Below are 24,076 nucleotides of genomic sequence, written 5' to 3' on the forward strand. Positions count from 1 at the left end.
GCATTTGACCTTTGCTGGATTCGGATAGTAATTCAATGGACTACACGGGTGGTATCTGTGGACTTGTTTATATCAACCCTCAAGTAATGCATAACAAACGTAAGCGAAGGTGTCTAGCTCGTTATTAGCCCCTTAAGCCCTAAAATTGAAATTTTACTTAAATCGAATTGTCCTGAAGCTAAAATACCTGAAGCTTTTCTCCCGCAGACTGTCGCCCTTCACAGGTTCCACATTTTCTGCTGCTAGTGCTGCATCTACCACTGGACAGACGTTCGAATGCTTGCTTTTACTCCTGTTTTCCTCTGATGTCAGAGTGTCCAGCTCTAGGAAGTTTGGGGGCTGAGGGAGCTTTTGGGGACCTGCAGCAGTGTCCCTTTTAATTGGAAATGACAATTCAGACTAAACGGTGTATTTTCAGAATACCCAAGGCTGGAATAAAGAATGTCAGGAAAAAGTATAAACACTCCATATTACGGCACTATTGCCGTGCGTAGTTTGGCAGTTCAATACATATACAGACAACTGGGGGCAATTCGGCCGTTTTTGCTGCTACCATACAAACTAATTTCCAGTAATTGTGCAGCTTCTAAGAAATATGCCTGCATGCGTGTGTAAACTATATAATTAATTCACGAAGAAGCTATATTTATTTAAAACAACCCTGTTCCACGAGCACTCTGAAGATCATCAGACGCAGGGCCTTTAAAACATCTGCGAACCAGCGCATGCAGAATGGCAGCGCGGAGTCAGGGTCGCGAGCTAATTTGCCGACCACCGAAAGGCCCATGATGTAAATGCCACTTCAAATGCCTTGAAAGCGGAATGTAATATCGTCTTAAATCGTGAACGTGCAAGGAACAGAATTCCAGCGTCTGAAACACTCGCGCCACCGCTTCACCGACCCCTCGCAAGATTGCCTTGTGTCGTGTGGACGGACGGGGAGGTTCATCGGCGGAATTGCCTCCGCCGATGGCTTTCGGGATTTTTAACCCAATTTTAAAGTTAAAAGGGACAAGCAGGCTTATAAAATGTACGGAAGCACGTCAATATCGGCCTAACTCAACGTCCTGTACACCAGGTAAACGAAGTCCAGCTCCTCGAAGAGCTTGCGGCACACAACGCCAAACCAGGAAACCGGTGCTGGGAAGCGAGCCGATGCGAGATCGCGGAGCGGAGTACTCCCCCTGACGTCACGGTACACCTCACCCAATCAGGGCGCGGCGACCGCAGCGACGCTTGTGTTAGCTCTCGGGGCTAATAACATCCAGTCACTTTTCAATTGTTATCGTATTGATCAGATAGTGAATCGCGACTCGTCACTACCTTTCTAGCAGACGCCCTTGTCAACCTGTGTCTTGAAAGAGAGGGCATGCAAACATTTATGCCGAACAATTTTTTTTTTTTTAATTCACGAAAAGTCAACAAGTCGAGCCGACATATATTCTTCTCACTCCGTGATGTCTTGCACAAAAGCATGTAGAAGTTAGGGCACCACGGATCAGAAGCCCATATTAGAGAATAGAAGTCACCCAGCTTGGTATCCTCCGAGAGATGGGTTGGCTGGGCTAGCTTGTTTTGCTAAACAGCCGAGCAAACTAGGCAGCGCTGGCACTGCGTGACGCAGGCGAGAGCATGCAGTGAACGTGCAACTTGCACAGGGGCCACGAGCCATACCACAGTTTCTGGGCCACACGGATTGGTGTCGCCATCTAGGGGTCAAATTTTAAGCTTTTTCAAGACGGCCGCCGTGGGACAGCCTTAAACACAACAAAGACCAACGCCTCCTCGGCGTTGCAGATGCCTATTTCAGTGGCTAAAGACGCACCAAGAACCAAGGAGAACTGCACTTGTAACATATATAAGAACAACAGTCGTCTCTTGGGGAATGTAGCACTTGGACACTGCAAAGTCATCAGGTGTAAATACGGCCTGAAAAGTGTGGAGAAAAAAGGGAAAATCAAACCAGCCAGTTGTGACATAAAAGTTCCTCCTTCAAAAAATAAAAGCTAGAATGGAGGAAGCAAATGCACTTCTTGCTGTGTGTGACCTTAGAAAACGGCAACCACATCACTACATGACTCATACAAAACTTCATAACTGTTCAAATAAAAAAATGCTGTGTTCAAATAAAAAAAATGCACACCCACTCAGCTTATACAATCAAAGCTAGTGACCCGACAGTGTCTTCTGCAATAAAGATATGGAGACACCTCACAATCTAAACGGCCAATGCACAAACTCCGTCATTCCTATTTTATTCCTCTCCAAGAATGTAGTAAATGAAAGCCTTTACATTCTTGAATCATAATTCTTGTGTAAGTAGTAAATATTCAAGGCAAAATTTAAAAAAATAAGAAGTTTCAAAATTTTTAGTTACTCAAGACCAGCTGTTTGATTTTCTCAGAAATGTGCTTCCTTCTAATTTTAGATAAAAAAACTTTGTTTCTAATGAGGATAAGACACCAAAACATGGGCATGCCATCCATGCACACAATGTCAGAAAGGCAAAATAGGAGAATACCCGGGGCAGAAGTGTTTGGGCAAGGTGTAGAGACACCCAACCAAAAAAAACTTTCAGCCTTTCCACTCTGGAGAAGAAGGAAGACCAGCGGAACTGTACAATGGAAAGTAATGGTCGGCCGGAAGTCGGCAAGCCAGAGTGGAAAGGCTGCCGCCATCTATGAGCGACGGCGGCAACAAGATACGTGGCTTGCCACCGTCGCTCATAGATGGCAGTACCGTAGGCGTCCAGCGTTGGGTGTCTTATTTCTTTGCGGGGGACACGATCCTGGGGAAACTAGCCCTTAACAGCTCCGCTGTAAAAATAACTTTCACTATATACTTCGTTGCAACTCAAGAAGGTAGGGCGAGGGAAAGGAAGGCCAAGGAGGAGGAACCAGACGGAACACTGAAGAGAGGAGGTTCCCCCTCTCCTCTCCAGCATTTTGTCTGCTTCTTCCTCCCCAGCCTTCTTTTCCCTCACCCTACCTTCTTGAGCTGTAACTTACTACAGATTTTTATTGCAAGTACATGTGTTCTCCACAGGCTCCAAATGTTACCATTATTTCTCTCACCTTCTTTCATGGACCTTGCATTATCTTACAGAAACTCTAGTTTTATTGTTTCCTATACGTCTGTTGTTTGAGCACCTTAAAGTTCAGTAATTGGGCTAGATTTTCTGACAATGCAAAGCACCGGCGGCAACTACATGAACTTTGCATGCTTTGTACCTCAAACATTGAATTCAGTAGTGGATTCTGTCAAATTCTGCTTAGAAAATTCAGCAAACTGCCTAACCGAAACTCCGGCCGGCAGGATGGACTTTGTCTTTCTCTTCCCTTTCTTTCATTAATGGCAACTCCACCCACTCAGAAAAACATTGAAGGACTATTTGAATGTATCAAGCAGTCAGGGTTTTCGGACCAACCAATACCACTATCTAACTGCCAAATATCTTCCTGAAATTGGCCCCTCTTGAAAATAAGTTAAACGAAAAAGACACGGAATGTCCAGATGCATCAAAATATCAGTATACTCTCTCAAATGTGCAGGCCTGCTTCCTTCAATTAGTTTGTCCCATACTTACGGTGCATTCAGTCAAAATAAGACATACCCTACTAGGTATGTGTTCTGGTAACTATACTTCAAATCAACCAAATAAAAGTCAATCTTCCTTTAAAGGAAGATTGACTTAAGTTTAAGAAGATAGATTACAGCTATCTTCTTAACTGGCAATGCCTTGGCTTCATTTCATTTGACCGCCATATGCGGAAAGAAGAGAAATAAATTGAGTTCCAAAAACATGTGCTGAGATAACTATAACCAGCAAGCCTTACCAGAGTAAAGCTCGGACTCTTCTTGTTGCGCCAACTGATTGATGGCAGCGTCCATTCCGGAATATCACCCCGGTGGTATGTCACGCAGCCATGGTGCGTGTGACCGGTGAATACAGCACGAGGCTGCAGGGCACTAAGGACCTGCCAGTGTCAAAAGAGCACACAACTAATGTGAATTTTTTGCGACACGGTCAAACGATATAACCCTGACGGTCTATGCCAGTGGTTCTCAACCATTAACGTTTTGCGGACCCGTTGTGGATCGGCGGAGATGACGGAGGACGCCGTTTGTGGTGAGGGGAAGGGAAAGGGATAGGTTAATTATGATAATGACCTAATAAATTAATATAACTAAGGGCTAGAGTGAAGTAGACATCCCTCATTGACATACACACGAAACAACTCACCCTAAATTGGAACATTTCATCTCAATCTAGAAGAAATACAACTTTTATTGCTTGGGCTTGACTGATGAGGCAGGGCTTCGCAGACCCCTAGAATGCCTTTGCAGACCCCAAAAGTTCTGCAGACCCTCCTTTGAGAACCACTGGTCTATGCCCTCCCAATTACTATTCAGGAAGAGACAACTTGCCATCTCTGTAGCTTTTTCAGACAGGCAGTCCCACTTTTCCCGGAACACTTCATTTCTGTCTGGATAGGGAGCAGCATCTGGCCCTGAGCATTCACTATCTGATGTCCTGTAGAGAGGGAAGTGCTGCAAGACAGAAGGGAGCACTAAGAACTGTTCCAGTGTATCCAAGCAATGACCATAATCAACCATTTATCAACAACAAGGAGTCGAATGTAAAACGTGTGAACCAAGAAAACCGATCTTGAACACCACCTCCCATTCAATGTGGCATCTGGGAAAACAAGTGTCCCATCCAGAGGGAACAAGCTGGCACAGCTTGTTATCGCAAATGGCTGATGGCCCCAAATGCGTTGGGCAACTTTCAATATCATCCATGATTTAGAGAAGTTTTTGAAAGACCCCGAAGGGGCAAGACTTGCACAAGCCACTCTCCATGCTCTTGCATTTGTAAGGTTATTCGCGACTCTCACAAAGTGGACAGCACCTAGTGGAAAAACACTGAACTGGACGGAACAGGTCCTTTCGCGATTTCTGCGCATCTCCTGTGGCTTCCATGATTTCATGTTGTTAGCAGTTGGTACAATGAAACAGTTGTCCCAGTGGCTCAGTTGTTACTGTCGTATCAGTGTGTTGCCCGGGTCGCTCTGAACGTAACCTAAGCAACCGTGTGGATCAGACATTGTGTGTTTATCAACCTTCAGCACTGTAGAAGGACAGTAGTTCTAAAATGTTCAGTTGAGAGTAAGTCCTCGTCCTGTTCGCCTTCCTTTTTTGGCCTTGTCTATTGTTAGCACTTCTAATTTTATAAGTCATGAACCGATTAGCCAGCTTCGCCACTTTAGGATCGCTTCCCTGTAGAAGGTCAAGCCTCTGGAAGCTCACTTTTGCCAACCGGCGGACACTTCAAGCGACTTCCGGTTAGCTATTTGAGCGTCATCTCTTATCCGTTGGTATTCTATTAGGTTTTTCTGGTTTACGCCGGAAAGTTTATTTAATAAGATGAGATACACATTATTGTTCCTGCTTACAGGTTTCAAAAATTATCCTGGTAAGATGAAACAAATATTTTGGTTAGCTAAAGTTTCGCCCTCCTAATTTGTTCTCATTGGCCGGTTGTTTTTTGTATTTTGACCATTGAGAACAGTTGCACGTCGGCTGCCGCGCTCGCGGATGCATCGGCTGCTCGACGGCGCCTGTGCCAGCGGTGCGTGCGGTGGTGGTTTTCGTTTGCGGCAGTGGGCAGTGGCGTTGACCTATTGGTTATCGGTCTATTTCTTCTACCAGTACACGGAGCAAACGAAACCTTGTCTATTGCTCGACTCAGTGGTGCTCTAATTCCAGTGGCAACAGCTCTGCCAAGTTCTTTGGGTTCCTGATCGAGTGACGAAAGGTAAAGACGGGCTGCTATACTTTTGGCTATAGAGTTTCGGATTGCAGAAGACTTGCTGGTGCATGTTTCTTTATGGTAGAGTTATTGTAGAAGGTCACAAGGGACAGCGCATGTATCTTAAAATGAACGGTGTGGGCGGTATCAGTGTTAGAGCACCGCAGCTCGGTAGCTCGTGCGTGGAGCAGCTCGCTGCAGAAGGAACCTGCGAGAGACCGTGGCGATCGAATCACTGTCGCTAACTACCGCAAAGTTAAATGTGTGATTGCAGGTCTGTGAATACTTGAATGGTAGTTTCGTGTAGATTTTGTTACTTTGTTGTGCCGTGCAGTGAACGTTTTTTTCTTTTTTTTCTCTGTATAAAGAGCGTGCCTAATAAAAAGAGAACTTGCAAAAGAAGTTTGGACTTGTGCTCAGACTGGCGATGTGCGCCCATCTTAAGCCGCTAAACAGCAGCGGCTGGGCGTACTTTGCATTCATTGATTGACGATTTTATGAGAACTGGCTGTCACTGAACATGCATTGTTGCCAAGCTGATCTCAATCGAGCGACGCAAAGCGTCGAACATTCGCAAAGAAAAGGTAAACACACTTTTTTTTTTTCTAGAAAGATTGCATTGTATTGTAGAAGAACGAGACGGCGGCAGTGGGAGCAGTTCCCTCTTCTCTCAACATCAGCGACAATAGGATGCAAATTCGTTCGGAGTTCGGAGGCTGATCCGAACTCCGAACGAGCTCGCATCCTTTTGTCGCCGAGGGTGAGAGAGAGGGAGAGGAGGGACCACACTTCTCACACCCTCTCCCATAGCCAAGCGGTTGCCATGACGACGGCACGCGTATTGTTTTGTCTATTTCTTATTACTTTTGGAGAAACCCAACGCCCGTTAGGGGAGATTTGGCGCTGCCGTCTGCGATTGGAGTCCCAATGGGAGGTATAGGAAGAGTCCGCCGGTTGCTAACGCCAACACATCGCTGCAGGTTTGAAACATAGTGAATAAAAAATGAGGCAAACTATTTTGAGTTCAATGCTTGCCTGCTGAAACTCGAGCGGTGTGTGTTGAGCTGGAACGTGGTACGACACAACTTGTTTTTTTCCGCCATATTCGCCCCATAGTAGCGACCCTTATGCACCGACAAACTGAGAGAGGAGGAGACGAGAGCGCGCGGGGACATCAGAACGCCGATTTCTGGTTGGAATGATTTGCGGGCAGACCTAAAACAAGCTGCCTTTGTCTCTACTGCAGTCATCGAACGCAATAAAATGCGGAACATCGGTGTCCGGCGTTTGACTTTCCCATTCGAATGCGTTTGACAAGTGCAGTGGAAACAAAGGTCTCCACTGCACCTGCTGAACGCGTTAGAATGTGGAACTCCGGCATCCAGCATTTGGCTCTCGCATTCAAACGCGTGCAGTGGAGACAAAGGCAGCTAGTTTAGGTCAACCCAATAATCATTCAAACCAGGGCTCGGAGCTCTGATGTCTTCATGCAACTCTCATCCCCTCCTCTTCCTCACTTTCTGGTCGCTGGAGTGCAAAACAGCTGTCAAGCACATAATGACAGTAGTATTCCTTGCAATGTCTAATTTCCCAGTTCCTTACAGTACTCTGGGACAACATACTGTGCCCCCAACTGCATTATCTGCTATGGTAATTAGTCTGAAGCACGGACATATCCCTAGACTGAAATGTGGTACAGTCGATCCCGTTTTCAACAAACACTTTCGGATGTGCATATTAGTTTGATATATCAAATAGTTTATCATATTGGAACTCGCATAGTATAGCGGATTTGAATGCCAGGAGTTTGAAATACAACAACATATTGAGACTGGATGTGCAGTAAACACTTGAGTTGTTACTTCAGTGGATCACGAAAGAAACGTTTAATTCAAGAAAACATAACTGAGAATGCGGTAGGTGGGCTAATAGATAAAACAAAAAGCAATTCCAGTTCAACCGTTTCTTCTGCTGGGACGTTTGCTGGATTGGAGCACCTAGACCTGCACGAAGTAGATAAAAATTAATTGCCCTTTTCTCCGAAAAGCTGCACGAGGCACGCCGATTACGAGTGAGTCACAAGCGCTTGTGCTTTAGATTCAGGTCTGGCAGTATGACAGGCATGTTCTTGAAGAAGATTTTCCTTCCTTAATGCCAAAATCTAAATGAAACCAGCGGAGCCATGGAGAAGCGCACCATGTGCTTCGTGCGACTGAAAACAGCGATGCTCTCTCATCACGCATCCGTGCGCTTCTGTGCATAGTAAACTCCAACGAGAACAAGATTCATACTGAAGCAGGTCGAGACTGCTGTTCGTAAAGAGGTCGGGTCGGCCGTCTGTGTGTCGTAATCTCAAGTCGGGACCTCAGGTACCGGCAGAGAAGTCATTCCATTAGCTCGAAAACCATCGTACATCGGCACAACGGGCCAAGCTAGAACCTTTTTTTTTTTCTCCTTCTTTAAATGGGAAAGGCGTTTGCGCACTTCCGAAGGCCGTTTTTTTGTTGCAAAGTTTGATATAGCCAATAGGTCTTTCTTTATGAAAATATATTTTACATGCAATTTCATTTGAAATATTTTTGGGCGTTCGATATAGAAGGTAACTCGCTGCATCTGGATTCATTATAAATGGGTGCGACTATACTCAAAGCAACTGGAACAAGCCAAAGATGCAATGAAATACTGAGCTACTAAATGCAATTTAAAGATAACAATGCACTAAACAAGATTACCATGAGCAAAACTGGACGACTGTGGTGCTCAAAATCCACTTTGGTGCAAGTTTCCTTTGGTGGGACATTGTGCTGAGACGTCATTTTTGAATCCAGTGCCTATGAAATATAAAGCTCCGTTTAAACGCATGAAAAATATAGAACTATGCCCTGTTTCATAATAACTCGGCAAATTGAAAGCTATAGCCCTCCATGATCAAACCAGCCACTGCCTCCCCCCCTCCTCCCCCACATCAATTACAATCATAGTCCAAACCCTGTAATCGTGTTTGGAGCAAGGCCTCTGACATCATTCTTTAGAAGCTTATGTATCAATGCACCAGAGGTGAGGATTGGAGGTTCGGTTATCGTCTGCTACCAAATCAATGCACTTGAGAGGAATGTCTACCTCCTGCCAATGCCAAAGTATTGCCCGCTTTAGTAGCCGCAATAGATAGTTTAAGGAATCACTAATGCACCTCTGCAATACTATCAATTGGCTTGCGAATCAGCATCAAAAAGCCACGTCAAGCCATTGAACTGAACCGCAAGTATCGACTGGCCCACTTTGATTAGTCAAAAACGATTTAGCCCTTGGGGAACTGCTGAACAGAACTGAAACATGTATGGAAAAAAAGGTGTCAGTCTTTTTGCTGTAATGCATAGAACAGCATTACAGCGATGTTTGTGTAAACGGGCAAGGCAACAAGGCAAGAACGAGCTGAGGCAGCAAATGCAAGTGACACCATTATTGGAAGTTAAAGCAAACACTGACTTAGAATTTTGAATAAGTTTAGATGTCATTCCTAATAAAATTTATAAATAAGGTCGACAATGTTTGTTGAATTAAAAAAACATGTCATGACTACTTTTTGGCATGTATGGCACATTTTGTTGTGGTGCTGATTAAAGGGGCCCTGCAATCATAGTTAAGAGTCTACCTTTTTTGCAGTTTCCACATCTCTTGGGGTTCGGGCAAGCTAGCAAGTCACGGAGAGAGTAACTAAATATCAGTGAGTCATATTTTAACCGGACGACGCGGAAACCTACTCCACCTACGGGGGCGACCTGCGGTGTCGAAAGCGTGCGATACGTGGTCTTTTGTCCTGAGCTTACTACTGATCAGAGCCGCTAAAAGCTTCTTTTTAAGCGAAATACAAAATATAAGTGGCGCGAACCGTTTCAATTATTTATGAAAGTAGTTTTTGTTCAGTATTTTAAATCAGAAAAAAAACAAATGCAGTTTATAAAGTACGGAAACAAGAAATGACCCGTCGACATACCCGCCACCAAGCGGTGGAAAAGGCGGCGCATACTAGAAAGGGGTAGTGGGATCAGGCATTGACGAGTGGCGAGCGTAGAAAGGTCCCAAATGTATGCGGCGGCGCTGCGGTCGTATACTGGCTGAAGGATTCGACCGGTTCCGAGCGTTTTGAAGGCCTTCGGCGAGAAGGTTTGGCTTGCGGTTTGGCCGTTTGGCGGTACGGCAGCGCGAAGTGGCTCCCGTTTTGAACTGATCTTTACCCCATTTTTGCTGTCGTTTGTGGCCAATGAAGTGTCATGCCGAATTAGTGTTTCATTGCGCAGCAAATGCAATGCAAGCCACCCTGGATGCCGACCTCATACAGGCTATCCAGAACATGCTTTAGTGGCGCCCTTTCGAGCCGTCGACACGGAGTGCGGCAGCCGTGAGCGCTCTGAGCCCACTACCCCTCCTCTAGTTCACGGCCACTCAAGCGACCAAGGACGTCATGAGGGAGGTTATTTTTTGCTTGTTTTTGCAATTTTAATTTGCCCATAACTTTTAAAATAAAGCAAAATTCGAGAAAAGAAAATGTTCAGTGCGCTCAGGTTCGGTGCAAATTAAAAACCAGTAAAAAAGTCCTTGCAGGGCCCCTTTAAGACAAAGTATATAGCTGCAAGTGTTTCAGTAATGTGAGGCAGTTTGCAAATTAATAAAATAAGAAAACTCTGTAGCATCTAACATGTACAAAGGCTTCTTACCAAGGAACACTGCAGCCTGCGTTCAACATCTTTCAGCTGTGCCTCTGCACGGACGCATAAATTACAGTTGTCCATATGCATTGCCATGCTATTTATCAATACAAATGTGTTGCCTTTGAATGTCTTCATATGCACAGCAGAAGTGTTGAAGGTTTTGTCAAAACGATCCACAAAACTTTTGTGCATCCTGAAAGGGGCAGAGATGTTATGAAACACATTGATAGTAGAGATACTTTCAAAGCGATAAAATCTACTCAAGCATGCATAAATACACATATATAATGAACTCAGTTTGAAAACCCACTTTGTGTTAGTATTTCTAGGCCTAAACAAATCCAGAGTCTACAAGATCAAAAAAGGAGCAGAGAAAACTAAATGAACAACAACAACAACAGACCTGTAATGAAAGCCGATGTCATGATTTCCAGCCACAACAAGCATCTTAGTGCCCCTTGGAATGTAGAAAAGCTCCCAGAATCGCTCCATATAAGTATCAAATTGCTTGTCACTGCTCCATTGGCCTTCATCAAAAACATCACCTATAACAAGGAACAACACTTTTTATGCTACCACTTTTATGCTATACCAACAAGTGAGGTTTATGATTTAGGCAATTGGCATTTAAAAGACATCTTGGAACTCCTTACATGACCCCTCCTGCAGGATCTTTCAAAACTGACAATACAAGAAAAAAGACCAATCAAGCGCACGGCATAAATGCCTGGAGCAGTTCACTGATAATTCAGTGTTTTCCCAGGCAAACAGGTTGGATTGACCTACAATTCACTCAGGAGATTTTCTGCACACCACTTCTACCTTGCCGAGCATAAGCACGCCAAAAGACTATACAAGTTATGTGTTACTCGCGGAAAAGATATTAGGTCAACCTATTTCAGAACTGGACTTTTCCTAATGTGCAAGGTTTGCTGAGCTAACCCAGTTTAGGGAGAAATGGGCATGTGGTGAGGCCAATGCGGTTTCTTCATGCTACTATTTATTTATTTATATGAAAATACTGCCAATCCCAAGAGGCACTTTAGTGGGAAAGGACACAAAATACAAGAAAATTGAATGCATCATAACTGGCACTTCAAGGTCAAAACGTACACATAAATGCTACTGAACAGTACCTATAGAAAAGGAGCAAAGTCGGAATTCATATCTAAAACAAACATATAATTAACTAAAAATTAGGCCAGCCCTGCTTATACAATAGAAAACAAAAAAATAGGTAATCTTATATCAGTCATCACTATCTGACAAAGCATCTAGATGTGCTAGGAATTGGGTGGTGCTGCTAGTGATGGAATGATCAAGTTTGTTCCATTCTCTGATGACTAAGGAAAAAAAAAGTGCTGAAAACAGTCAATTTTAAAGGAATATTTAGACAAGGTTATATTGTGTTTATGCCGGGCTGCTCTAGTATTAGAAAATGAAATATACTTGAATTTATCAATTTTAAAGGCATTTTGAAGAAGGAAGTACAAGAATTTCAAGCTAAGCTGTTTAGCTCTGCTAGCTAGGGTTAAAAGATCTGCTTTCTTAAGAAGTTCAGTCGGTGAGTCTGTGCACCTGTATTTATTGTATATAAATCTAATTGCCCTATGTTGTATTTTCTCCAGTTTAGATATGTTGGCCTTTGTGTGAGGGAACCAGAAAATATTAGCGTATTCCAGTGTGGGCCTAACTAGACTATGTAGCGTAAGCAAGGAGTTTTGTGACCGTGGTGGCTAGTTTAAGTGATCTTCTCAAGTACGTGAGTTTTTTTTTTACTATTATTGTATCACCTAGAGACGTCCCCAGTCATTCTCAGCCCTCTTCATGCCTGCTTTGTTCCTACTGTAATAGAGTGACCAGATGTCCTGTTTCGGCAGGGACAGTCCCGTTTTAGAGTTGCATTTCTGCCATCCCATCATTTCTTTCTCAATGGGCGCGTTCAGTAGCGGCCCCGGAGTCAAGGAGTCACTGACTCCTTCCACTGGACGGCCAAAAGTCACTTCCCGTGCACGTAGTAACTCCGGGGCTTCGGAGTCAAGCTCCGAAGCACCGAATCCGGAGACGGTGCACGTAGAGTCAAAGGAGCTAAAATGACGTCATTTTCTGACTGGTCACGATTTCCGGCGCTAAAAGAGAAAAAAAAAACAAAATGGCGGGATAAGCTGCTTCGGTTCTGTCGCGGGTGTGCAGTTTGCTCGCTTTTGTTAATGAAAAATGCTCAAGGTAAGAAGAATAACGTGTTTGAATTTCTTTTTGAGGTAAGGCTCTTTCGGAAAATGCATTGGACCGTATTTTGTTTGGTTTGAATATGTTAATAAACAACGTAAACGTTCATTTGACACGGCGTCAAATGGCTTGATCGCCGTTGCACGGAAACTCGGTAATATTGACGATAGTCCTGTCTGCGCTCAACAGAGCAAGGCAGGGTTTGACCGTGACTTTGGAAGCCGGTTGGACACTCACGCAGAGCATGATACCGATTAATGTTTTGTTTGCGTAGCTAAATTGGGGTGCACGTTGGCTGAGGCTCGCTTCGGCCGACAAAACCTTGAACGCCGAGCGCGGCCGAACTTCTCGTGTGTATACGAGTTCGTTACGAAGGGCAGAACAAACGTATGGCCGTATAAAAGTATCGCAACCGGCTGCATAGATTCGCCGAGCTCTATACTTTACATGTGCTGACGACGTTTTTTGTCGGCTTTTATAACAGTAGCTGCCTTTGCACCGCCAAGCGAAAGGCTCGATCGCGTTGCATCGCTTTGAACAGCAGCGCTGATGTGTACAATCACCCGCTTTTTCTGCAACGACCTTGTAAAGACTTCAATACTGGCGTCAAATAAAAGCGATCGTGCTCGCCATCGTCTGCCTCCAGTTCGGAGACCGTCTGGCACAGGGGAGGAAGCGGAAATTGCGTAGAAGCAGGTTTGGAGCAGCGGGGTTTTTTTTGCCGTTCACTAGGCGCTCCGATGACTCCGACTCAAATCACTCCGTTTGGAGGCAAGGGAGGTGCTACTGAACGCGCCCAATGAAGCCCCATGTTCCATTTTCCAAGGGAACGCTTGTGCATAATTTCAAAACGAGTGGTGAGTGGAAGAAATCTAGAAGAATATGTGATACTTTTGGTAAAAATAAACATACTATAAAAATGCTACCTCCCAGAGTAAATTTAGAGCTTTTTCTCTGGTTTCATCTGTCAATATGTTTCTGTTCACATAGAGGTTTGTTCGGGGCACTTTTCAATATTTCTACCGTCTTTGAATATTTTTTAACACTTTTCAGTACTACTGCCGTCTACTTTGAAAGCCGCACAGTTGAGCAAAACTGGGAGCTATATAAAAATAAAGTGAAATATCTTATTGATAAGCATATTCCTGTTATTTTCATTAAGATGTCAAATGTTTCTCCGTGGTATGATGCAAGCCTGAGGCGCCTAGGGAATAGGGAAAAACGTCTATTTCAGGCGTGCCAGGTGCTGGCATGCATACCATGAGTGCGAAACAGAATATAAGCAAAAAGTTGCTCTAACTAGAAATTGTTACTACCAAATCACTCTCCCCAATATGTTGTGAACCCAAAAAAATTTTGGACAGTAATAAATCCTAAATCGGCTGATGCATTAAATCTTTTTGATATATCAGGAAATTCACTATCTGACCTCGAAAGTGCTCGTGTTTTGAATTCTGCTTTTTCTGCAGTATTTTCATATGAGAATACAGCCCTGCCTATTTTGGATATGTTTTTTGAACATGATCAAATGGAAAGTATAACGATTAATTCATCTGATGTTGTAAAACTAATTGATAACTTGAAGGTTTCTTCTTCGAGTGGTGAAGACTAAATTAATTTGAAGGTTTTAATGAATACTAAAACAATTTCCAGTGTCATACTGTCCGCAATTTTTTCACAATCTTTGCTTTCTCATTCAGTTCCTAGTGGCTGGAAGGTCGGTAAAATTATCCTGTTATTTAAATTAGGTGAACGCAGCTCCCCCTTAAACAATCGGCCCACATCCATTACAAGCATAGCCTCAAAAATTTTTGAACATATATTACATTCGAACATTATTCGCTTTTTAGAGGAAAATCAATTAATTTTCAATTACCAGCATGGGTTCCAGAAGGGTCATTTCTGCGAGACTCAACTCGCAGATTCGTTCATGATATCCATCTTTCTATTGACTTCGGCTCCCAAATTGATGTTATTTTTCTTGATTTCGCCAAAGCGTTTGACTGGGTCCCACATAAGCGTCTGTTGCAAAACTTTACCCATCTAAAATTTGATGGCAACACCATCCTGTGGATCAAAGACTGGCTTTCTGACCGAAGTCAGTACACGGTCGTGGACTCTCATAGTTCAACTTCTATTCCTGTGTCTTCGGGTGTTCATCAAGGCTCCGTTTTTGGACCCTTGATTTTCTTCATATATATTAATGACTTACCTTCATGTATTTCCTCCCGAATCCGTATTTTTGCAGGCGACTGTGTTGTATATAGGCAAATTTCTAATGAAGAAGATAGCATGAAACTACAACATGACCTCACTAACCTATCATTGTGGTGCTCGACTTAGCTCATGAAGCTTAACCCTTCTAAAAGCAAACTCATCTCATCTGTTAGGAAAGAGACCTTTTTTTCTCATAACTATTTTATTGATTCTAACGTTGTTGAGTCTGTTTCCTCTTATAAATACTTAGATGTTCACGTCGACTCGCATCTCTCCTGGAAGGCACATATTCGGTCACTGTTATCATCGTGCAATCGTTCTTTGGGCTACCTAAAACATACACTTTGTTGTGCTCCTCCTCACTTAAAGAAAACTGCATACCTTTCATTGATTCGGCCGAAACTTGAGTACGCATCGAGCATCTGGGATCCTCACCAAGCATATTTGATCACTGAAATAGAAGCCTTTCAAAACCGTGATGCGCGCTTTATTTTTTCTGATTATTCTCGACATTCCAGCGCCACCTTATTAAAACAAGCCGACCTTCCAGAACTGGCCTTAAGACGCCCGCTTTCTTGCTTATGCCTTTTTCATCACATTTACTATGCACCATCTCTCAGCCAAGGCACCCTAACACAGTCGCATTTCGTTACACCTCGTCTTAATCGCTCATGTAAGATAGAGTTTCACCTGCTGCACTTCTTCTTTTTTGTATTGCTTCTTTCCCAAAACAGCAGAGTGGTGGAATGATCAAACAGAGCACATCGTCACCGAGATTAACCCTGATAGCTTTCGTTCTCCTATCAGCAGCCATTTAGGTATTGTATGACACAATTTCTTGTATGTTGGCAATACTGTGGAAGATTTCATTTTTTGTTGCTTGATTGACAATATTTTATATGTTTGCACTGCTGTGCATGTTTTTATTTTATTTTTATTTGTGTGTTTCATATATGATGTACTTATCCCCGCCCTTATGTAATGTCCTTCGCAGAAGGACCTTTAGGGTATTTCAATAAATAAATAAATAAATAAAAATCCTGAGATGCCCCACCCCCTAAAGCAGTGGTCTCAAACTCACTTCAGCGTGGTGGCCAGATATCCCACACCGGGAAAACCGAGGGTTAGACGGGGGGGGGGGGGGAGGGGGGGTAGAGGGGAGATGGAGGGAGACGGTGGCCAAACGATTTAAAAGGGAAGAGACTTTGTGCTCTATGATTTTTGTAAACTCAGTTTTCCCGGGGACATATTAGATGTGATTTGTTTATATGACTACTCTGGACCTTGACTTGATGGGATAGCAATAATTAAAATAACACCTCCTCGGCAACGTTCTCACATTTGGAATAGAACAAGAGAGCGAGTACGCTGTCGTTCCCATTGTTCAATTCACTCAGGAATGAACCAAGCTCACCATGTCTCTAAAAACAATTAGTTAATTTGACAGTTTTGTATTTTCCTGACTATACAACACCTATACTTGTCTTTCAATAGTTACATTTATTTTTAAAGGCGAGAATCCCGAACTTGTAGGTTTATCTTCAACAGTTGCTCCTGCTGATTGAGAGTTTGCGCTTGCAGCCTAGTAGCAGGATTGTTATACGTTACAAAAAACTGGGAAGCAAAACATAAAGCGAAACGAAGGGCAAATGAACACAGATAAGTAAAAACTATGTGAATACGTCAAAGGAGCGGAGCTACTTTTGGAGCGAAAATGAATCGGTGAGGTGAGATCACTATGGCGCATGCCATTTCTAGTGCTGAAGACATCGAAACCGGGTCTCGCCGGTGGCCTGCGGGCCACGTCCCAGCGCGTCGCGGGCCACATGCGGCCCGCGGGCCGCGTGTTTGAGACCTCTGCCCTAAAGATAGCCCGCCCTTATTTTTGGCTTGATTGGCTATATTTTTTTTAAAAACCGAAAGATAGTCCACTTTTAGTAATAGTAGTGTTGGGATCAATGATGGCCTTGGCGTAAATGCGTCTAGTTCACTATGGCGAGATATAAGCAAACATTGCTGACTGGGAAGTACAGTCATCTTTGCTTCATTGCCCCTCACCACCACAACAATCTTGGGATGGACACGACCTAAAAATAGCAGTTTTTTAAAACTTTTCCTTGATTGTACACCGAAAGTTAGCCCACTCCATATTTTCAGCCGATTTGCTTTTGATGTTAGGTGGGCTATCTCTAGGGATTTTACGGTATATTTGGCATGCTTAAGTTTTGTTTAAAAATGAAGAAGGTGCTTGTGTGGTCAACTAAACAAAGATCTCTGAAACAGTGAGCATTTGTACAGTGCACTCAATATTTGCAGAGCTTGCTTAACCTTTTGCCCCCCCCCTTTCCCCCCATCCCCTCTCCCCCCCCCCCCCCTCCAATGTCTGATTTCCAACATTGTAGATAATGGTTGTCCTATACTGTAGCAGAATGTCAAACACATAAAAGATAAGCACTGGCATGGCTAGCCTTCTCACACATCTCTCAGTGACCCCATGTCAGCTTACTGTTGCCATTCAAAAATATCAACTTCCAGATTTCTCCAAAACAAACTAATGGAGTATTCTTTAGTGGAAGCTGATCATAATTTTTATTACTCATTTGTGTAATATTTAAAACAAATTTTTATGATACAATTGATTGTATATATGACTTCACGAAATAGCCAGACTTGACCAGTTTTAGCCTTCTTAGCACTGAATATAATGAATGAAGTAGAAAAATGAGATCTTACCAAGAAATGCCACCACATGTGGGTTCTGAAGGGTTAAGGCAGTCTGGAACGTACGGTACATCTGCCACTCCCTGGTAAAAAAGTAAATATAGTCATACAGAGAGAAGACCCTTGGCAAATTCTACCATACTGCAAAGTGATATTATATTTACGCAGCAAGAGCCAGCACTAGACAATGCGGGGCCCTGGGCAGAAAGGAAAGGGAGAAAAGAAGCATATCTGCACTTGAAGGGTTTACTTCACTCAATTATTTTTACAGTATAGCCATCTCATTCAGGCATACTTGACACAGCATCTATTGTTCACACGCTTTGTATCCATGGGACACAATATTCCACAAAATTGCTCTAGCTGTGGGCCCACCCCCTGCAAAGCATCTTGCCTTACAGTGCTAGTTTCGACTCCCAGTACACACAGAATTAAATTTCAAAGTGCCCTCGTTTTGGCACCAACCACTTGATAAAACGAAAAGGGAGGAAACAAAACTGGTTTGAAATAAAGCAAAAGTAATTTAATTAAGAATTATAAGTACTTTTCTTCTCATTCAAAATAGATTAAAAAAAACAGCAACAGATCTTTGGTTTGAAGCATTAGTGTCATAGCCAGCTTTGTTGTATCAGAACACAACAAAGTTTTGTTTTTGGCCAAACGTTTAACAGTGCCAGGGTCAAAGGTAGGGAGGGAAAAATAAAAAGACTAAAAGTGAGAGATGGCCCCTGTCCCACAAGTGACAGTTCCTTTTTTTGTTCTGTATTACCTAGAAAGTAGGCATAATGCAAAAAATATTAGAGTAAACAGCCTTAGCCAACAGCGGTGGGGACCTACTGCTGAAGCGAGGCACAAGGCCACCGCTTTGATACCCAAGCACGCAAACCAGTCCAGTTGATCCCACACTCTATGAAACAAATTATCGATAAGTAAATAACTGACACAAATAGCAATGAAAACAGCCAAAGTGTGCTTAAGAGTTTATGGCCAAATCATTCATTTAAACAGGTCAATCATATTTTTATAATCTGGCAAAGCTGACCTTAAAGGGATACTAAATTGAAACATAAAATACCTCTCACATTCATAAAAATGTTAAACATGATCAACTCACGCAAGCTTCAATTTTGAACGGATGGCTATTTTTTTCGCTCCAAAGGATTGATTCCAGCGAGTGCTCGAAGATCAGCCATCGAAGAGCGCGATGCAGCAGGGGAGCTGGACCGATTGACATCACATACATGATGTCAATTGATTCAACATGGGCAAAGCTGCTTTGGGGCTCACGTGGTTATGAGCTCCACCACTTGGTGCCATCGACGCATTACAACCTGGCTGTTTTTAGCTGCCCCTCCCCACTCCCCGCAAGAGTTGATTGAATAAGCCGGGAGAGAAGGGAAATCCGGTTCGACAGGGTTCGCGTGCACGCAGCTTGCCACTGTACTTCCGCAGAATGATGCTGCTTTAAAGTGAATAGTGACGCAACAACATTCGATTTATTCTTCTTAAATAATGTTACGGTATCTTTTCAAGCAAAAAAATATTATGTCTTCGTGGTGTGGCCAGATAGTGATTGACATTTATACAACCGAATAGGCACTGGAATTTCGTTGCAGTTTCCCTTTCAGTATACTAGAGTCAGTATGCACAGCCTGAGCATTGCGGAGTGCACCGGCAAAGTACGTACTACTAGATCTGAAAGCATTTCAAACGAACCAAATGCCAACTTGGTACCAAATTTTGCATTAGTATGTTTGATCAGACAAAAAGCCTTGGCAATGACAGAATATTTGCTGGCAATGTTCACCTGCGAAGCTTATCGAACCAGTGGCCTCTTCTAGGACCAAGGAGATGGGTGTCAGCCAAGAGCATCATCTTAAGTGGTTCAGCCTCCTTTTGCAATGAAGGTTGCTTCTGCTGGGAGTGATCATGCAAGGATGGCCACGAGCACTGACCAATGACCACATAGTAGATGATCACCTTGAAGAAACAGCAAGCAAACCAAATTAAAATAACATATAATTCCTTGCCACAGAGCAATTTTATAGCAATTTTGGAGCTTTCTAAATGTCAAATGTCCTCACAGCAAAAGTAAAGGCCTCTTTAAGTGAAACAGACATGAGAGGATCAGTCGAAGCTGTCTAAAGTCTGTTGCATTTAAGGTTTGTTGCATTTAAGAGGACATTGAAGAGAATTCCAAGATTCTATTTTACGAATGAAACCCGTAGTGCTAGCAATACTGAACAAACTTTTTATCCAAACAAGTGATTCCTTGCCCCCAAATCAATTTAACAGCCAGTGCACCGCTCATCCCAGTGACGACCACCCAGAGAGAAGAGAAATATCTGCAACGTGATTGACGCTCATAGATGCTTACGCTGAGAGTGAAATATTTACAAAATGCTTATTGAAGGAAGGAGAGGAGGAACAGAGAGAGAGAGGAGGAGGGGGGTGAGGAGGAAACTGGGAAAAGGCCCCCAGAAAGTTTGTTGTGAAAAAAAAAGAAAAAGAAGGGACTTGCGGTTGGGGATGTCCCCCGCCGATTTGTTGTGCGTACTTTGTTGTGGGGAGGCAGACGATTTGAAATGCGATATCTTCTTTTCACGTGCTTGGGTGTTTGACTAAACGCTGGTCGCTTACTGTTATAGATAGTTAATGAGGTTAATATTTTTAATACCCTTGGCTCAGCGCACCGTGGCGATTTGTAAGCGGAATAGGATCAGCCCCATTCAAATAAGTTTGGGAAACAAATTTTTACCCAGGATTGACCCAGTCTCAAAAATAACTATACCGTATTTACTCGAGTAATAGCCGCACTATTTATGAACAAGGCTCTTGCGTCTACTTTCCCACAGAACACATATACATCCAATCATTGGGTTGCGCATAAATAACATAGCGAATAACCAGGTCGAGAACATGAGTCTCCATACAAATGCAATCTTCACAGATGGTATCTTTGCACAAAGAGGTTATCTCTGTCCTGTTAACAGCTGGAATCATGCTGTGGATCGCGGTGATTGGCAATCTGCGTGCTCTGCGGAAAAGCGAACTCTCAGGTTTTCTTCATAAACAGTGCGGCTATTACTCGAGTAAATACGGTATTTTACATTGTGATTTTCCGGGGGCCCTTCCCCAGTTTCCTCCTCACCCCCTCCTCTCTCTCTCTCCCTATTCCTCCTCTCCTTCCTTCTTCCCTTCTCTTCCTCCTTCTTCCCACCTCCTCCTCGAGCCTGGTGCGACGCCAGATGAATCTGTACCCTTCGCTCAATCACCGCCTACGGTCTGCACACCGTTGTCTTCGAAGAGCCAATCTTTCCTCCTCGGTGTTGGCAGTTTGGCACAAACGGCGTCGTCTCTGCTCCTCAGTTTTACTGTTGAAAATGCAATTCTTGCAGAGGTGCAAGCGAAATGAACAAGGATGAAAGAAAGTATGTTTGTCCTTTGACCCCCTTGTTTCCCTTCTCCAGGGGTTATTATCGTCATTCTTGTTCAGCTCACTTGCACCTTTGCAATAATTGCATCATCATCATAACCTTAAGATGCAGGCCATTCACCCTTGTTGATGTTAGACTGGTGCCAGCTGATAAAACCCGTTTGCTCTACTGACGTCTAACTCCTGGTTAGCTCAGCTGGTAGAGTGCTCCACTGGAAATGGAGAGCTCCCTAGTTTGATACCATTACCAGGCGTCGGAGTTGTCCCCGAAAGGTGGCCATAAAAATGTCATCAAGCACGCACCGCTCAAGGTCAAAGCAGACGCGCCTCAGAAATAAAACACAAAGAAAAGCACAGCAACGCAGATGCTTCATCACGAAAGCCATGATGAAGCCTGCGGGGGTGCCGCTGCTCAAGGCCAAAGCGGACCCGCCTCAGAAATAAAACACAAAAAAAAACAAAAAAAAACACAGATGCTTTGTCACGGAAGCCGTGAAGCCGGCGGGGGCGCCACGCCTGTGCAGTGAAGGAGCATGATGTAACCGCTGGAGTGCCGTGTGCAGAAGGTGCACTTCGCATCTGTGCTCGTTGTGTGCTTCGTGCGATGGACTGTGAGGCGACCGCACAGGACTATAATGCTTTCGCATTCCTACACCATAAGCTGTCTTAAGTGTCCTCCTGTAATTTTTTCGGTCGCGCACCAGTCACCTAGCTGACAGGTGCACTTTTTTATGTCGTCCGTGTTTCTTTGTTGTTCCCGTTTGTTCACTCTTTTTTAGCCTTTTATTCACCTAGCTGTTTGTAGATTTGTGCTTGTCCTTTGTCCCCCTTCTCCAGGGATTATTATTGCCAGTTTTACGTTGTCGCGTACATTGTCTGCACACTGGAAAATTGAGGCCGTCTGCCTACGACCCGGTGCCATCATAACAGGAGTGTGCTTCAACAGCGGCGCGTCATTGAAACAATGCGAGAAGATTCTTTCCCTCTTACGTAAGAGGAAAAGTGAGCATCGAGCGAACGAATGGAGCTAAAGAGCACGCACGACAGAAACCGGGCCGCGGAATCACGAAACCAGTCCAGTCCAAACCAAAGACAGCTGCACGCACCAAAGCAATAAATGCCAACGCATTAAAAATCAAAGTCAATAAGAGGCCGTGGCATCGCCGCCCTATTGATGGCTCCAAGGGCGACCGTTCAGGTCGCCAACCCCTAGGGCCGGTACTGGCTCTCTTGGAAGAAAAACAGCCTTTTCATTCAAAGTCTGAACTGTATTCAGTGTCCCTTGGCATGACCAGTGTATCCTTGCCTACAATAAAAAAAGTTATACACAATAAGTTATACTTTGTGACCAAATGCATTTACTGCAAGACGTATGGCATCACTCAGGTGACTTCGAACCCAATGAGTATAACAGTAGCTACTCTAAGGTCGTCTTTGGCCTCACCTTCTATTTATTCATCTCTATGTCTGCATCCTCTGCAATAGAATGTCCTTCCCCCTCTCACCCAACAAAAAATTGCGAGACTTAAGGTTAGACTGCAGGCTATGCTCACGTAGACATAAATCTGGCAGCTGTCTATACCACGAGCAAGTCAGTCTGCTCCTTTCACAGAGGGTAGAGTAATGTCACGGTCCCAAGCTCTGATTGGGGAATATAGTGGGTAGACACAAGGGCGAAGTTTCGTCTGCTTTTTACACAGAGTGCAATGGCGTAAGGGCGCCGAGCTCCAGCATCGCCCTTTAGTCGCAGCAATGGCTGCCTTGCCCTTGCTATGGCTGTCAGAAATCCACCGGCTTTTTACAAACAAGGGCTCAGCTTTCGAGAAAGCGGAGAGGAAATAGTTTAAAGGGTAAATTTTTTTTATCGACTATAGTCGGTTACAGATTAAGAAGGTAGCGGCAAATGCCCCTCAAAGAGAATCATATATCCCTCCGCCACCTCCGCATCCAATAGCGTCCCATCGTTTTCGTGACGTCGCGGCCAACGCGCGAGGAGGTCTTGCCTTTCTGTACATATTTGCTTTATCTTTCGACTTTGACGTAGCATTGTGGAAGCCACGAGAGGGAGATTAGAGTTTTTCCCCTCCGATGGAAACAAATACGACTTTCGGGGATTAGTTTCCCCCTCCGATGGATGTAAAGGCTGCTTTCAGGGGCTCGCTTCGCCCTCTAATGAATACAAAGGTCACTTTCTTAAAAAGTGGGATCGGAGAAAAATTGGAATACAATGAAGCGGAACAAGGAGAGTTTCCAGTGAACTTTTCTTTCGACTGCAGAGAGATTTGAAACGGGCGCATCACGCTTGTAGGAGGAGCTTCTCCTACCTTCTTGGCTTGTAACCGACTATAGCAACCACTAGACACGCTAAGACGAACAAAGGAATCGCAGCCGAGAGGTTCGGCACCCAGCAAAGGACTGGTGTCCGGGGGGGGAGCTTCACTACACACGTGATTGCTATCTGCAACCTTTTTGCAACCCCGTCTTAAGCGCAAAGAAATATGTCTTGGTCGACTTGATTGCCATTATGGACACAGCAGTCGCTTTATTAAATAAATGCCCTCTGTAGAGGACCGGAATATGAACCATGTCCTTACCTCACAATAAAAGAAGATCCCCAGGCAAAACAGCAGCTTCGTAAAATGCTTCTGAAATAACTGACTTGGTCTGGCTTTCCACATTGACTGCGACTCTGGGAAGGCAGAAGAGGTTGACAAGATGAGCAAATGTGTTCGTAAAATAAATGCGTGCAAGCATACAACTTTGTGGCTGCTTTGTTAGATGTCCGCGTGATGATACTTAGGCCCGAGTCCCACTAGAGTGACAAGCAGAAACAAGCGACACAGACAGGTCTCAATCATGTGCAGCATGCACGCGAAGGTACCTTTGGCAGGCTTGCAATCACTTGTGCTTACTTCACAAGCACCGAGAGGCTGCAAGCCTGCCAAAGGTACC

General features: G+C 44.0%; 1 protein-coding gene across 1 annotated transcript; it reads right to left on the reverse strand.

Moving 5' to 3' along the window:
* Positions 1-1,382: 1,382 nt before the first annotated feature.
* On the reverse strand, positions 1,383-19,668 carry LOC8024871 (metallophosphoesterase 1). The gene is given in 9 exon segments (XM_042287231.1): positions 1,383-1,929; positions 3,837-3,977; positions 4,429-4,551; positions 8,545-8,643; positions 10,528-10,714; positions 10,925-11,066; positions 17,701-17,771; positions 19,496-19,586; positions 19,589-19,668. Coding segments are annotated over 9 exon segments (1,044 nt in total). The 5' UTR covers positions 19,656-19,668; the 3' UTR covers positions 1,383-1,806.
* Between the last annotated feature and the right edge of the window lie 4,408 nt (positions 19,669-24,076).

This window comes from Ixodes scapularis, unplaced genomic scaffold (genome assembly GCF_016920785.2).
Source record: "Ixodes scapularis isolate PalLabHiFi unplaced genomic scaffold, ASM1692078v2 PGA_scaffold9__187_contigs__length_104089568, whole genome shotgun sequence".
Lineage (NCBI taxonomy): Eukaryota > Metazoa > Arthropoda > Arachnida > Ixodida > Ixodidae > Ixodes > Ixodes scapularis.